Raw genomic sequence first — 17,436 nt, 5'->3', positions numbered from 1 at the left:
GAGTCCCCTACCACCAGAATCTGTTTTTCACTCACAGTCCACGTGTACTCACAGCATACGTGCATTCACAGTCCTCGTGCACTCACATCACTTGTGTACTCACAGTCCACGTGCACTCACAGCCCTCATGCACTCACAGTCCACGTACACTTACAGTCCACATGCACTCACAGCACTTGTGTACTCACAGTCCACGTGCACTCACAGCACTCGTGCACTCACAGCACTTGTGTACTCACAGCACTCGTGCACTCACTGTCCACGTGCACTCACAGCACACGTGCACTCACAATACTCTCAATACACAGGTACTCAGGCACTCATAATACCCAGGTACTCACAATACTCAGGTACTAAAAAAACACACACACTACTCAGATACTCACCGTATACAGGTACTCACACTGGCACTCTCTGTCCACCAGTACTCACAGCACTACACAAATATACCACAATACTCAGTTACCCAACAGTACTCACTACTCAGTTCTACTACAATACTCAACAGTACTCAGAAGTACCACAATACTCAGTTGCTCAATGCTACTCACTACTCAGTTATACCACATATACAGTTACCCACAATATTCAGCATTGTTTAGTTCCTCACACTACACCCTCCTCAGCCAGAGTCCCCCCTACACACAGTCAGTCAGTCTTCTATTAGCTTTGCCGCTTTGTGTCCCCTCTGATTCTGCTCAGCCTCCCCTACAATCTGTCAGCGTTCAGTCTCCCTTGGTCAGCCTGCCTGTCCCTACTGCCTCCGCTTCCCAGGTTTACCTGACACCCTCCCCCTCAGGTGCACAGCTTACACATACACGCCGCCGCCTCGCCTGGTTACCCTGTCACCTCTGCTTCCCTCGGTCTCACGGTCCGCCTCCTCTGTTGGCATTACTGGAGTGGCACGCGCCTCAGTCACTCCCTCTCCTGGGTCCCGGCACCCGCGCCTGTCCCCTCTCTCCGTGCCTGCAGCCTCTCTCAGTCTCAGTGAGGTTGGGGGGGGGGGGTCCGCGGTTCTCATGCTGCTCTCACACACACACAGCTCCCACACACACACACACACACACATATATATATATATATATATATATATATATATATATATATATATATATATATATATATATATTGTACATTCACATCAGTCTCTACCCTCAAGAAGCTTACAATCTTAGGTCTCCTAACTCACATTCATACATACACATACTAAGGCCAATTATTTAGAGAGGAGCCAATTATTCTACCATCATGTCTTTGGAGTGTGGAAGGAAGTACAGTGCTGTACCCGGAGGAAACCCACGTAGGCACAGGGAGGACATGCAAACTCCAGGCAGATAGTGTGGTGGTTAGGATTCAAAACGATGACCCTACTACTGCTGGGTGCAGTACAGTTGGATAAATGGCTCTATATTTAGGATGTATCTGGACTATAAACCAGAGGCTCTGGATGGACAGTTGGATAAATGGTTCTATATTTAGGATATATCTGGTCTATAAACCAGAGGCTCTGGATGGACAGTTGGATAAATGGCTCTATATTTAGGATGTATCTGGACTAAAAACCAGAGGCTCTGGATGGACAGTTGGATAAATGGCTCTATATTTAGGATATATCCGGTCTATAAACCAGAGGTTCTGGATGTACAGTTGGATAAATGGCTCTATATTTAGGATGTATCTGGTCTATAAACCAGAGGCTCTGGATGAACAGTTAGATAAATTGTTCTATATTTAGGATGTATCTGGTCTATAAACCAGAGGCTCTGGATGGACAGTTGGATAAATGGTTCTATATTTAGGATGTGTCCGGTCTATAAACCAGAGGCTCTGGATAGACAGTTCTTATTACAGGAATTTATATAGTGCTGACAATTTACGCAGTGCTTTACATATATATATTATACATTCACAGTCTTTGAGGGCAGTCCCCGCCCTCAAAGAGCCTACAATCTTAGGTCCCCTAACTCACATTCATACATACGCATACTAGGTACAATTTAGACAGCATGTCTATGGAGTGTGGGAGGAAACCCATGCAGGTACGGGGAGAATAGGCAAAGTCTTTGCAGCTAGTGTTGTGGTCGGGATACAAACCGTTGACCCCAGAGCTACTAGACAGAAGTGCTAACCAACCTATGGTTGCCACCTCATCCCTTTAAACCCGAACACATATTAATTACACAGGTTCTGTGGCTAATTAAGGTGGTAATTAAACTCACTTGGTGCCTTATCTGCATTTAATTAGCCTCAGAACCCGTGTAATTTATATGTGTTCGGGTTTAAAGGGATGAGGTGGCAACTCTACGTTGACCCCAGAGCTACTAGGCAGAAGTGCTAACCAACCTAGACATTGTGCTGTTTGGGTTTTCTATATGCAACAAAAGGTTTTCAAAAACAATATCAGCTGCAGTCTAGATATAATCTCCAGGAGGTTGTAATCTGCGTTCTTCCCAGTGAAGCGCACAACAATCGACGATCTGAGGCACTGACAGGAAGTCATCATAAAGACAGGAAGTGATGTCAGGCACAGACAGGAAGTTCCGGGTGAGAGGTGAAGTGGGGAGGATGAGGAGGAGGGAGAGACATTGCTGGAACTGGCAGCTGAAGAGGTGAATCTAGGAGAAAGGATCGGGGAGGTTGGAGACGTCGTACTTTCTAGATCAATTTACATCCAAGGTAACGAGCTTGGAGAAACCGAGGACACCATCTATCAGGTAGAAAGACACAAGGTAAATCGGAGAACGATGGATGATAACGATCACATTGTTACACTAACATTTTTCTTTTGTTGCGATATCAGTCTTTTTTTTTTTTTTTTTTTTACTTTCCCACTGTTGAAGTAGATGGATTTTTGTTTTTAGTAGTGCAGGTCCTTGTTCTGGAGACATCCGTCGTTTCCAGTCTCCTTGTATATATTGTTTATATCTTTGTACCCAGATATTTATTGGCCTGATGATAACCTGAAACTGTTCGTTCTTTTTTACTTATTCGTATTTTTACTTATCCAGTATTGTCCACGTAAGGCTCCATTCACATCCAGGTGCAGCACCACAGTTTTATTTTTTTAGCTCTTTTTTATGGCTCATTTTTGGAGCGACACAATTTATTTGCATGGGCCTGACCTCCACTCCAAAATAATGCTCCAAAGAAGCTCATGTACCAAATGTTGGCACAGAGTTGGAAGCGTTTTGGCGAAGCAATTTTTGTTTTTCGTGATTTTTTAGCGCGTGTTGTCGCTTGACAATTGCTGCAAAATTGCACCGCACTTGGGGCACCTTTTAAGAGATAATAGCATCGCAAATGCGCCCGTGTTTTGCCGCAATTTTGGAATCGCAATTCCAGTGCGCTCAGGTGTGAACGGAGCCTAATGCCCCTTACACACAATCGCATTTTCCGACAACAAATGTTGGATGTGAGCTTGTTGGCTGAAAGTCCGACCGTGTGTATGCTCCATCGAACATTTGTTGTCGGACTTAACGCCAACAAATGTTGGCTAGCAATTTCTCAAATTTTCCGCCAACAAAACTTTGCTGTCGGAATCTCTGATCGTGTGTACACAAGTCCAACGCACAAAAGTTCACGCATGCTCAGAATCAAGCAGAAGGAGCCACACTGGCTATTGAACTTCCTTTTTCTCGGCTCGGAGTACGTCTTGTAGGTCACCACATTCCCACGTTCGTAATTGTTGGCCAACATTTGTGTGACCGTGTGTATGCAAGACACGTTGGAGCCAACAACCTTCGAACAAAGTTCCACGGTTTTGTTGTTGGAAAGTCTGATTGTGTGTACGGGGCATAAGGGTTCTTGCATCGGGAGCGCCCTGAGCCTGGACAACCTTAGTTCTGGTGTGTTTCCACCACCCGGGAAGCACAGATGCTGCATACAGCAGCCCCGTTGACCTGAATGGCTGCACTCAGGCATACCCCGGTACATGCATAAACACTCGTATGGTGTTTCTTTCTACATAACTAATGTCCTCCAGCCTCTTTATTAGCTATGTTGCCCTTCTCTGGACCCTCTCCAGTTCTAGCACATCCTTCCTGAGGACTGGTGCCCAGAACTGGACGGCATACTCCAGGTGCGGCCGGACCGAAGTCTTGTAGAGTGATATCTCGCTGGTTTACTTTCAGCGAGGTTCATAAGCAAGGCCTGTAATACGATATGAGAAGCATTCCGAGGTTTCAGAACTATGGAGGGATACTGTGCAGAAATTATTCATCCCAATACAGTCCAGATAATTCTCACATGACCTTCTGAATGAGGATAGACAAAGAACAGAGACAGGTGACTTTGTGTCGTTATTATACTTTAATCTTGAGACCATCTTGAGGGCTTAGGAGGATTTTGGGGGGGTCACATCACATCATTCTTATCTCTCTCTAATGAAGAAACAAACCTAACTGGAGAAGTTATGAGGATTCTGGGATGTCTGTAGTGATATTTGTTGTTTTATCTCTTTACACAGGATTATAAAATACTGAAGAAAACATCTGTTGATCCATTAACATCCAGCATCTGACATCACCCATCACAGTGCCTCCACCTCACTGCCTGAAAACAGAGGTAACCAGTGCCAAGATTCTAGAAGTCACCTAAAATATCATTGATCTGCTGACAGGAGAGGTGAGGGGTGCCGGGAATTCTGGGACGTTATCCAGTAACAGACAAGGGATGTTTCTGGATGGTGACTGTATCATTGTGTGTGTCAGGTTCTTATAAGGTGTTAGGAGGACACTGTCTATTTCTCAATGGAGGAGTATTCAGAAGGAAACAAGGACTTCCACAAGGACATCATGATGGACAATCAGCCACCCCTCACATCACCGGGTAAGAGGAGACTTTATTGTAAAGGAGAGAGCAGTACGGAGGGTCCACTTAGATCCCCCATCATCTGATTAACACATAGAAACAATGTATTCAGTCAGTGTGTGTTTCCTACAGATGGACCCAGTAAGAGAAAACCACCAAAGAGACGCCCCCGTCCTCTGTATTCCCGGGATTCTACTCCAGAAGATCATACCATATTTCAAGAGGATCAAGTAGGTGGAATTGAGCATGTAGACCTAAAAATGTATTTTGTTATTCTATATAATTTTTAAAAATTTTTTTTCAAAATGTCATCGATCATATTTTTGTGTTTTAGGATGAAGAACTGAAAGCCATCAAAGTTGAAGAGGAAGAAAAAGAAGAGATGTTTGTGAGTGGAGCTCTGAAGTCTATGGAGGAGGATGATCCCCCGTTTTTCCAGGATTCCACACAGGAAGATAACTATACAGAGTATGATCAGGTAGATGGGAATAAGCAATAGAAACTCAAAAATTATTCAAAACTATAAGATGAAATTCTTCCATGTATTGTCAGAAGTTACTATTTTGCAACTGTTATAATTTATCATTCATGGGGTTTAGAGTGAAGAACTGAAGGACATCAAAATTAAAATTAAAGAGGAAGAAGAAGAAGAGACAATTACCAGTGAAGCTCAGCAGTCTGTGGTGAATGACCCTTCTCTTTATATTGACACATGTAAGTAATGAACACAATGCAGAAAGTGTTGACATTTTAAGTTTCCTTCTATGATTTTGTTACGTTCTTTGCAATTTTTTTGTGAACTTATTTTTTTCAAAGTGGCAGTTGGTCCAGAAGAGACAGAAACCATGTCCTATGGTCAAATTTCCTTCAAAAGGGTCTCTTCCAAATCTCAAAAGCCAATCTCATAACTCTCCAAATCCAATGAGGTGGAGATACTGTATAACATATGAAAGGTCCATCTCCATCCCTCAATATAATGTCATACGACCAACAAATTGGGAAGAGATACTGTACACCATATGAAAGGTTCAGCTCCATTCCTCAATATAATGTCATGTCCCCAACAAATGAGGAGGAGATCCTGTACACCATATGAAAGGTCCATCTCCATTCCTCAATATAACGTCATGTTCCCAACAAATGAGGAGGAGATCCTGTACACCATATGAAAGGTCCATCTCTATTCCTCAATATAACGTCATATTCCCAACAAATGAGGAGGAGATACTGTACACCATATAAAAGGTCCATCTCCATTCCTCAATATAACGTCATGTTCCCAACAAATGAGGAGGAGATCCTGTACACCATATGAAAGGTCCATCTCCATTCCTCAATATAACGTCACGTTCCCAACAAATGAGGAGATACTGTACACCATATGAAAGGTCCATCTCCATTCCTCAATATAACGTCATATTCCCAATAAATGAGGAGGAGATCCTGTACACCATATGAAAGGTCCATCTCCATTCCTCAATATAACGTCATGTTCCCAACAAATGAGGAGATACTGTACACCATATGAAAGGTCCATCTCCATTCCTCCAATATAACGGCATGTTCCCAACAAATGAGGAGGAGATACTGTACACCATATGAAAGGTCCATCTCTATTCCTCAGTATCTTCTGGTAATGGCTGTAGGGAGCACAAACCTGTGGTAATTGATTTGTAAGGGGACTACAATACCAATATAATGTAAGATGTTCCCAATCTTGGTCTATCTCCGGTAGCATGTCCTCAGTCGCCAACCTCTCTTGTAGTATGTTTTCACGTTTTGACCATCTCCTACAGCACGGCCGTAGTCCCTGACCATCTCAAACCTTATGAAAGATCCATCTACATTTTTCAGTATATTGTGATAATTAAAAAAAAAAAAAAAAATGAGGTGACGGAACATCCATCTCCATTCTCACAGTAACAAATGAGGAGATACTGTACACCATATGAAAGGTCCATCTCCATTCCTCAATATAATGTCATGTTTCCAACAAATGAGGAGTAGATACTGTACACCATATGAAAGGTCCATCTCCATTCCTCAATATAATGTCATGTTCCCAACAAATGAGGAGGAGATACTGTACACCATATGAAAGGTCCATCTCCATTAATCAATATAACGTCATTTTCCCAACAAATGAGGAGGAGATACTGTACACCCTATGAAAGGTCCATCTCCATTCCTCAATATAATGTCATGTTCCCAACAAATGAGGAGGAGATACTGTACACCATATGAAAGGTCCATCTCCATTCCTCAATATAATGTCATGTTCCCAACAAATGAGGAGGAGATACTGTACACCATATGAAAGGTCCATCTCCATTCCTCAATATAATGTCATGTTCCCAACAAATGAGGAGGAGATACTGTACACCATATGAAAGGTCCATCTCCATTCCTCAATATAATGTCATGTTCCCAACAAATGAGGAGGAGATACTGTACACCCTATGAAAGGTCCATCTCCATTCCTCAATATAATGTCATGTTCCCAACAAATGAGGAGGAGATACTGTACACCCTATGAAAGGTCCATCTCCATTCCTCAATATAATGTCATGTTCCCAACAAATGAGGAGGAGATACTGTACACCCTATGAAAGGTCCATCTCCATTCCTCAATATAAAGTCATGTTCCCAACAAATGAGGAGGAGATACTGTACACCATATGGAAGGTCCATCTCCATTCCTCAATTTACATGTCAACTTTGCACAATGCTACCCAGTTGGGTGTATTATATCCTTTTATGGGGTTTGCATTCTTATTTTTCTATTATGATTGCACCCAATTCAATGCCAGAGCTCTGGAAAAACGTGTATGTTGTAGTAACCGATTTGACTCCTTTATGCCAAACATGAAAATTTCTTCTAACATTTACGTACAACTTGCTTTTCAACAGATGGAAACTATTTCGGGAACTCCAATGAGGGACGTCCTATATTATCTCCAGATAATAATTCAGAAGATAACGGCACCACACAATCTTCTCCAGGACTGAACCCCACAACTCAAAATGTAAATCGAACTCCCGATTATTTGGAGAGATCCATGGATCCCTCTAATCCTGAGGAATCATCTACTATTTTACATACGGTTACTCCAGATTTATTTGTAGGACCTCATGGCATGGAGAGGTCAACAGATCCATCTAATTCCAAAGCATCTTCATTCACCCGTGAAGGATTTCACACAGGGGAGCGTTTATTCACGTGCATGTTGTGCGGGAAATCTTTCAATCATAACAGAAAACTTGTTAGGCACCAGAGAATTCACACGGGTGTGCGCCCCTATGCATGTTCGGAGTGCGGGAAATGTTTTTCTGTGAGGGGAAAACTCCACATCCACCAGAGAATTCACACAGGCGAGCGTCCCTTTTCGTGTTCAGAGTGCGGGAAATGTTTCTCTGAGAAAGGGAAACTTCACTTGCACCAGAGAAGTCACACAGGGGAGCGTCCTTATTCGTGTTCAGAGTGCGGGAAAAGTTTCAATCAGAAGGGGAACCTCCTTAAACACCAGAGATGTCACACGGGCGAGCGTCCCTATTCGTGTTCAATCTGTGGGAAATGTTTCATTGAGAAAAACGCACTTCTTATACACCAGAGGATACACACAGGCGAGCGTCCCTATTCGTGTTCAGAGTGCGGGAAATGTTTCATTCAGAAAGGTAACCTCCTTAAACATCAAAAACGTCACACGGGCGAGCGTCCCTTTTCGTGTAAAGAGTGCGGGAAATGTTTCACTAAGAAAACAGCTTTTATTACACACCAGAGCACGCACACCGGCGAGCGTCCCTATTCATGTTCGGTGTGCGGGAAATGTTTCCTTATGAAAAATGCACTTGATAGACACAGCAAGATTCACACGGGGGAGGGTCCTTATTCATGTTCAGAGTGTGGAAAATGTTTCATTCAGAAAGCAAACCTTCTTAAACACGAGAGATGTCACACAGGTGAGAGTCCCTTTTCATGTTCAGAGTGCGGGAAATTTTTTACCGACAAAAATATACTTCTTATACACCAGAGAATTCACACAGGTGAGAATTCCTATTCATGTTTAGAGTGTGGGAAAAATTTTGCTCATAAAGGAGAGTTTCGGAAGCACCAGAAAAGTCACATGAATGAGCCTCCGTATTCGTGCTCGGAGTGCGGGAAAATCTTCACTGACAAAACCTTATTTCTTTCACACAAAAAAGATCACCAGGGCGAGCGTTCCTTTTCCTGTCCAGAGTGTGGGCGATCGTTCACTCAGAAGGGAAACCTTCTTAGACACCAGAGAATTCACTCGGGCGAGCGCCCCTTTTCGTGCTCGGAGTGCGGGAAGTGTTTCATCCAGAAAAGGGACCTCTTTAGACACCAGAGATGTCACACGGGCGAGCACCCTTTTTCATGCTCGGAGTGCGGGAAGTGTTTTACCGACAAAAATGTCCTCCTCCTACACCAGAAAATTCACACGGGCGAGCGGGACCATACGTGCTCAGTGTGCGGGAAATGTTTCATTCAGAAGAATTCACTGATTAGACACCAGAGGGTTCACACGGGCGAGCGTCCCTATTCGTGTTCAGAGTGCGGAAAGTGTTTCATTCAGAAGATGGACCTTCTTGACCATCAGAGGATTCACACTGGGGATCGCCCTTTTGCATGTTCAGAGTGCGGGAAAAGTTTCAGCTACAAAAAATCGCTTAGTACGCACATGAGAACTCACATGGTCCAGGTCATAATTAAAGAGGAGGATATAGAAATGACGATCCTCTAATTCTTCTAATTCTAATACACTTACCTGCCATGCAGCGTTGTTCTGCATTCAGATACTCACCTGCCTAGTGGATCCATAGTTGTCCCGCTGTGACCCCCCCGATCAGATGAAGCGGCTCGGGGTCCCGTGCTGCCATTTTGGTCCTCCTTAGTCATCAGAAGCCGGCTGTCTCTTCTGGGTTCAAGCAGCCACCCTTCGATCAATGGCTGTCATTTCCTACTCCTGCAGCCTCCTGGTCTATGTGATGTTGAATACCAGGAGGCTGGAGGGACACGTCATTTTCGCTAAAATGGCGGCAGGTGGGTCAGGACTAATGTAAAAAAAAAAAAAAAAAAAGAAGAACCAAAAAAAAAAAAAAATCTGCTGATTCATAAATCAGAGGGTAGCCGTTGAGTAGGGAGCTTCACATGCTCTGGGAGAATGACGGTTTGCTTTAACTATGAAGTCATTTAATCCTTTTTTTTTTTTTCTTCACTTATAAAAGGTTTAATTTTAGTTATACGCTTTGTTGTAATGTATTGATCACTTATTCTGAAATAAACCAGAAAGCTCTGCACTTTGCATTATTTGGAGCCCCTTTTGTCCCAGCTGTCGGAGAATGTAGTGTGGATGGTGGGAGGAGATCTGTCGGAGAATGTAGTGTGGATGGTGGAGGAGATCTGTCGGAGAATGTAGTGTGGATGGTGGGAGGAGATCTGTCGGAGAATGTAGTGTGGATGGTGGAGTAGAGCTGTCGGAGAATGTAGTGTGGATGGTGGAGGAGATCTGTCGGAGAATGTAGTGTGGATTGTGGAGGAGAGCTGTCGGAGAATGTAGTGTGGATGGTGGAGGAGAGCTGTCGGAGAATGTAGTGTGGATGGTGGAGGAGAGCTGTCGGAGAATGTAGTGTGGATGGTGGAGGAGATCTGTCGGAGAATGTAGTGTGGATGGTGGAGGAGAGCTGTCGGAGAATGTAGTGTGGATGATGGAGGAGATCTGTCGGAGAATGTAGTGTGGATGGTGGAGGAGATCTGTCGGAGAATGTAGTGTGGATGGTGAGGGAAAAGCTGTCAGAGAATGTAGTGTGGATGCTGGAGGAGAGCTGTCGGAGAATGTAGTGTGGATGGTGGAGGAGAGCTGTCGGAGAATGTAGTGTAGATGGTGGAGAGCTGTTGGAGAATGTAGTGTGGATGGTGGAGGAGAGCTGTCGGAGAATGTAGTGTGGATGGTGGAGGAGAGCTGTCGGAGAATGTAGTGTAGATGGTGGAGGAGAGCTGTCGGAGAATGTAGTGTGGATGGTGGAGGAGAGCTGTCGGAGAATGTAGTGTGGATGATGGAGGAGATCTGTCGGAGAATGTAGTGTGGATGGTGGAGGAGAGCTGTCGGAGAATGTAGTGTGGATGGTGAGGGAAAAGCTGTCAGAGAATGTAGTGTGGATGCTGGAGGAGAGCTGTCGGAGAATGTAGTGTGGATGGTGGAGGAGAGCTGTCGGAGAATGTAGTGTGGATGGTGGGAGGAGAGCTGTCGGAGAATGTAGTGTGGATGATGGAGGAGATCTGTCGGAGAATGTAGTGTGGATGGTGGAGGAGAGCTGTTGGAGAATGTAGTGTGGATGGTGAGGGAAAAGCTGTCAGAGAATGTAGTGTGGATGCTGGAGGAGAGCTGTCGGAGAATGTAGTGTGGATGGTGGAGGAGCGCTGTCGGAGAATGTAGTGTGGATGGTGGAGGAGAGCTGTCGGAGAATGTAGTGTGGATGGTGGAGGAGAGCTGTCGGAGAATGTAGTGTGGATGGTGGAGGAGAGCTGTCGGAGAATGTAGTGTGGATGGTGGGAGGAGATCTGTCGGAGAATGTAGTGTGGATGGTGGAGGAGAGCTGTCGGAGAATGTAGTGTGGATGATGGAGGAGATCTGTCGGAGAATGTAGTGTGGATGGTGGAGGAGATCTGTCGGAGAATGTAGTGTGGATGGTGGAGGAGAGCTGTCGGAGAATGTAGTGTGGATGGTGGAGGAGAGCTGTCGGAGAATGTAGTGTGGATGGTGGGAGGAGATCTGTCGGAGAATGTAGTGTGGATGGTGGAGGAGAGCTGTCGGAGAATGTAGTGTGGATGATGGAGGAGATCTGTCAGAGAATGTAGTGTGGATGGTGGAGGAGAGCTGTCGGAGAATGTAGTGTGGATGGTGGAGGAGAGCTGTCGGAGAATGTAGTGTGGATGGTGGAGGAGAGCTGTCGGAGAATGTAGTGTGGATGGTGGGAGGAGAGCTGTCGGAGAATGTAGTGTGGATGATGGAGGAGATCTGTCGGAGAATGTAGTGTGGATGGTGGAGGAGAGCTGTCGGAGAATGTAGTGTGGATGGTGGAGGAGAGCTGTCGGAGAATGTAGTGTGGATGGTGGGGGGAGATCTGTCGGAGAATGTAGTGTGGATGGTGGAGGAGAGCTGTCAGAGAATGTAGTGTGGATGGTGGAGGAGAGCTGTCGGAGAATGTAGTGTGGATGGTGGAGGAGAGCTGTCGGAGAATGTAGTGTGGATGGTGGGGGGAGAGCTGTCGGAGAATGTAGTGTGGATGGTGGAGGAGAGCTGTCGGAGAATGTAGTGTGGATGGTGGAGGAGAGCTGTCGGTGAATGTAGTGTGGATGGTGGAGGAGATCTGTCGGAGAATGTAGTGTGGATGGTGGAGGAGAGCTGTCAGAGAATGTAGTGTGGATGGTGGAGGAGAGCTGTCGGAGAATGTAGTGTGGATGGTGGAGGAGAGCTGTCGGAGAATGTAGTGTGGATGGTGAGGGAAAAGCTGTCAGAGAATGTAGTGTGGATGCTGGAGGAGAGCTGTCGGAGAATGTAGTGTGGATGGTGGAGGAGAGCTGTCGGAGAATGTAGTGTGGATGGTGGGAGGAGAGCTGTCGGAGAATGTAGTGTGGATGATGGAGGAGATCTGTCGGAGAATGTAGTGTGGATGGTGGAGGAGAGCTGTTGGAGAATGTAGTGTGGATGGTGAGGGAAAAGCTGTCAGAGAATGTAGTGTGGATGCTGGAGGAGAGCTGTCGGAGAATGTAGTGTGGATGGTGGAGGAGCGCTGTCGGAGAATGTAGTGTGGATGGTGGAGGAGAGCTGTCGGAGAATGTAGTGTGGATGGTGGAGGAGAGCTGTCGGAGAATGTAGTGTGGATGGTGGAGGAGAGCTGTCGGAGAATGTAGTGTGGATGGTGGGAGGAGATCTGTCGGAGAATGTAGTGTGGATGGTGGAGGAGAGCTGTCGGAGAATGTAGTGTGGATGATGGAGGAGATCTGTCGGAGAATGTAGTGTGGATGGTGGAGGAGATCTGTCGGAGAATGTAGTGTGGATGGTGGAGGAGAGCTGTCGGAGAATGTAGTGTGGATGGTGGAGGAGAGCTGTCGGAGAATGTAGTGTGGATGGTGGGAGGAGATCTGTCGGAGAATGTAGTGTGGATGGTGGAGGAGAGCTGTCGGAGAATGTAGTGTGGATGATGGAGGAGATCTGTCAGAGAATGTAGTGTGGATGGTGGAGGAGAGCTGTCGGAGAATGTAGTGTGGATGGTGGAGGAGAGCTGTCGGAGAATGTAGTGTGGATGGTGGAGGAGAGCTGTCGGAGAATGTAGTGTGGATGGTGGGAGGAGAGCTGTCGGAGAATGTAGTGTGGATGATGGAGGAGATCTGTCGGAGAATGTAGTGTGGATGGTGGAGGAGAGCTGTCGGAGAATGTAGTGTGGATGGTGGAGGAGAGCTGTCGGAGAATGTAGTGTGGATGGTGGGGGGAGATCTGTCGGAGAATGTAGTGTGGATGGTGGAGGAGAGCTGTCAGAGAATGTAGTGTGGATGGTGGAGGAGAGCTGTCGGAGAATGTAGTGTGGATGGTGGAGGAGAGCTGTCGGAGAATGTAGTGTGGATGGTGGGGGGAGAGCTGTCGGAGAATGTAGTGTGGATGGTGGAGGAGAGCTGTCGGAGAATGTAGTGTGGATGGTGGAGGAGAGCTGTCGGAGAATGTAGTGTGGATGGTGGAGGAGAGCTGTCGGAGAATGTAGTGTGGATGGTGGGAGGAGAGCTGTCGGAGAATGTAGTGTGGATGGTGGGAGGAGAGCTGTCGGAGAATGTAGTGTGGATGGTGGGAGGAGATCTGTCGGAGAATGTAGTGTGGATGGTGGAGGAGAGCTGTCGGAGAATGTAGTGTGGATGGTGGAGGAGAGCTGTCGGAGAATGTAGTGTGGATGGTGGAGGAGAGCTGTTGGAGAATGTAGTGTGGATGGTGGAGGAGAGCTGTCGGAGAATGTAGTGTGGATGGTGGAGGAGAGCTGTCAGAGAATGTAGTGTGGATGGTGGGAGGAGAGATGTCGGAGAATGTAGTATGGATGGTGGAGATCTGTCGGAGAATGTAGTGTGAATGGTGGAGGAGAGCTGTCGGAGAATGTAGTGTGGATGGTGGAGGAGAGCTGTCGGAGAATGTAGTGTGGATGGTGGAGGAGAGCTGTCGGAGAATGTAGTGTGGATGGTGGAGAAGAGCTGTCGGAGAATGTAGTGTGGATGGTGGAGGAGAGCTGTCGGAGAATGTAGTGTGGATGGTGGGAGGAGAGCTGTCGGAGAATGTAGTGTGGATGGTGGAGGAGAGCTGTCGGAGAATGTAGTGTGGATGGTGGAGGAGATCTGTCGGAGAATGTAGTGTGGATGGTGAGAGGAGAGCTGTCGGAGAATGTAGTGTGGATGGTGAGAGGAGAGCTGTCGGAGAATGTAGTGTGGAAGGTGGAGAAGAGCTGTCGGAGAATGTAGTGTGGCTGGTGGAGGAGAGCTGTTGGAGAATGTAGTGTGGATGGTGGAGGAGAGCTGTCGGAGAATGTAGTGTGGCTGGTGGAGGAGAGCTGTCGGAGAATGTAGTGTGGAAGGTGGAGAAGAGCTGTCGGAGAATGTAGTGTGGATGGTGGAGGAGATCTGTCGGAGAATGTAGTGTGGATGGTGGAGGAGATCTGTCGGAGAATGTAGTGTGGATGGTGGAGGAGAGCTGTCAGAGAATGTAGTGTGGATGGTGGGAGGAGAGATGTCGGAGAATGTAGTGTGGATGGTGGAGGAGATCTGTCGGAGAATGTAGTGTGAATGGTGGAGGAGAGCTGTCGGAGAATGTAGTGTGGATGGTGGAGGAGAGCTGTCGGAGAATGTAGTGTGGCTGGTGGAGGAGAGCTGTCGGAGAATGTAGTGTGGAAGGTGGAGAAGAGCTGTCGGAGAATGTAGTGTGGAAGGTGGAGAAGAGCTGTCGGAGAATATAGTGTGGATGGTGGAGGAGATCTGTCGGAGAATGTAGTGTGGATGGTGGAGAAGAGCTGTCAGAGAATGTAGTGTGGATGGTGGGAGGAGAGATGTCGGAGAATGTAGTGTGGATGGTGGAGGAGATCTGTCGGAGAATGTAGTGTGAATGGTGGAGGAGAGCTGTCGGAGAATGTAGTGTGGATGGTGGAGGAGAGCTGTCGGAGAATGTAGTGTGGATGGTGGAGGAGAGCTGTCGGAGAATGTAGTGTGGATGGTGGAGGAGAGCTGTCGGAGAATGTAGTGTGGATGGTGGAGGAGAGCTGTCGGAGAATGTAGTGTGGATGGTGGAGGAGAGCTGTCGGAGAATGTAGTGTGGATGGTGGAGGAGATCTGTCGGAGAATGTAGTGTGGATGGTGGAGGAGATCTGTCGGAGAATGTAGTGTGGATGGTGGAGGAGAGCTGTCAGAGAATGTAGTGTGGATGGTGGGAGGAGAGCTGTCGGAGAATGTAGTGTGGATGGTGGAGGAGATCTGTCGGAGAATGTAGTGTGGATGGTGGAGGAGAGCTGTCGGAGAATGTAGTGTGGATGGTGGAGGAGAGCTGTCGGAGAATGTAGTGTGGATGGTGGGAGGAGAGCTGTCGGAGAATGTAGTGTGGATGGTGGAGGAGAGCTGTCGGAGAATGTAGTGTGGATGGTGGGAGGAGATCTGTCGGAGAATGTAGTGTGGATGGTGGAGGAGATCTGTCGGAGAATGTAGTGTGGATGGTGGGAGGAGAGCTGTCGGAGAATGTAGTGTGGATGGTGGGAGGAGATCTGTCGGAGAATGTAGTGTGGATGGTGGAGGAGAGCTGTCGGAGAATGTAGTGTGGATGGTGGAGGAGAGCTGTCGGAGAATGTAGTGTGGATGGTGGAGGAGAGCTGTCGGAGAATGTAGTGTGGATGGTGGAGGAGAGCTGTCGGAGAATGTAGTGTGGATGGTGGAGAAGAGCTGTCGGAGAATGTAGTGTGGATGGTGGAGGAGAGCTGTCGGAGAATGTAGTGTGGATGGTGGGAGGAGAGCTGTCGGAGAATGTAGTGTGGATGGTGGAGGAGAGCTGTCGGAGAATGTAGTGTGGATGGTGGAGGAGATCTGTCGGAGAATGTAGTGTGGATGGTGAGAGGAGAGCTGTCGGAGAATGTAGTGTGGATGGTGAGAGGAGAGCTGTCGGAGAATGTAGTGTGGAAGGTGGAGAAGAGCTGTCGGAGAATGTAGTGTGGCTGGTGGAGGAGAGCTGTCGGAGAATGTAGTGTGGATGGTGGAGGAGAGCTGTCGGAGAATGTAGTGTGGCTGGTGGAGGAGAGCTGTCGGAGAATGTAGTGTGGAAGGTGGAGAAGAGCTGTCGGAGAATGTAGTGTGGATGGTGGAGGAGATCTGTCGGAGAATGTAGTGTGGATGGTGGAGGAGAGCTGTCAGAGAATGTAGTGTGGATGGTGGGAGGAGAGATGTCGGAGAATGTAGTATGGATGGTGGAGATCTGTCGGAGAATGTAGTGTGAATGGTGGAGGAGAGCTGTCGGAGAATGTAGTGTGGATGGTGGAGGAGAGCTGTCGGAGAATGTAGTGTGGATGGTGGAGGAGAGCTGTCGGAGAATGTAGTGTGGATGGTGGAGAAGAGCTGTCGGAGAATGTAGTGTGGATGGTGGAGGAGAGCTGTCGGAGAATGTAGTGTGGATGGTGGGAGGAGAGCTGTCGGAGAATGTAGTGTGGATGGTGGAGGAGAGCTGTTGGAGAATGTAGTGTGGATGGTGGAGGAGATCTGTCGGAGAATGTAGTGTGGATGGTGAGAGGAGAGCTGTCGGAGAATGTAGTGTGGATGGTGAGAGGAGAGCTGTCGGAGAATGTAGTGTGGAAGGTGGAGAAGAGCTGTCGGAGAATGTAGTGTGGCTGGTGGAGGAGAGCTGTTGGAGAATGTAGTATGGATGGTGGAGGAGAGCTGTCGGAGAATGTAGTGTGGCTGGTGGAGGAGAGCTGTCGGAGAATGTAGTGTGGAAGGTGGAGAAGAGCTGTCGGAGAATGTAGTGTGGATGGTGGAGGAGATCTGTCGGAGAATGTAGTGTGGATGGTGGAGGAGAGCTGTCAGAGAATGTAGTGTGGATGGTGGGAGGAGAGATGTCGGAGAATGTAGTGTGGATGGTGGAGGAGATCTGTCGGAGAATGTAGTGTGAATGGTGGAGGAGAGCTGTCGGAGAATGTAGTGTGGATGGTGGAGGAGAGCTGTCGGAGAATGTAGTGTGGCTGGTGGAGGAGAGCTGTCGGAGAATGTAGTGTGGAAGGTGGAGAAGAGCTGTCGGAGAATGTAGTGTGGAAGGTGGAGAAGAGCTGTCGGAGAATGTAGTGTGGATGGTGGAGGAGATCTGTCGGAGAATGTTAATGTGGATGGTGGAGAAGAGCTGTCAGAGAATGTAGTGTGGATGGTGGGAGGAGAGATGTCGGAGAATGTAGTGTGGATGGTGGAGGAGATCTGTCGGAGAATGTAGTGTGAATGGTGGAGGAGAGCTGTCGGAGAATGTAGTGTGGATGGTGGAGGAGAGCTGTCGGAGAATGTAGTGTGGATGGTGGAGGAGAGCTGTCGGAGAATGTAGTGTGGATGGTGGAGGA

General features: G+C 47.3%; 1 protein-coding gene across 1 annotated transcript in view; it reads left to right on the top strand.

Moving 5' to 3' along the window:
* Nucleotides 1-17,436, top strand: part of LOC141106919 (uncharacterized) — a 68,515-nt gene that overhangs the window by 33,335 nt on the left and 17,744 nt on the right. Inside the window, 5 exon segments of the mRNA XM_073597849.1 lie at nt 4,728-4,827; nt 4,942-5,039; nt 5,144-5,287; nt 5,409-5,523; nt 7,720-8,853. Coding sequence (XP_073453950.1) covers nt 4,728-4,827; nt 4,942-5,039; nt 5,144-5,287; nt 5,409-5,523; nt 7,720-8,853 — 1,591 coding nt within the window.

Source organism: Aquarana catesbeiana, linkage group LG08 (assembly GCF_042186555.1).
Source record: "Aquarana catesbeiana isolate 2022-GZ linkage group LG08, ASM4218655v1, whole genome shotgun sequence".
NCBI lineage: Eukaryota > Metazoa > Chordata > Amphibia > Anura > Ranidae > Aquarana > Aquarana catesbeiana.
The sequence above is the reverse complement of the archived record's forward strand: the minus strand, read 5'-3'. Positions and strand labels throughout refer to the sequence as shown.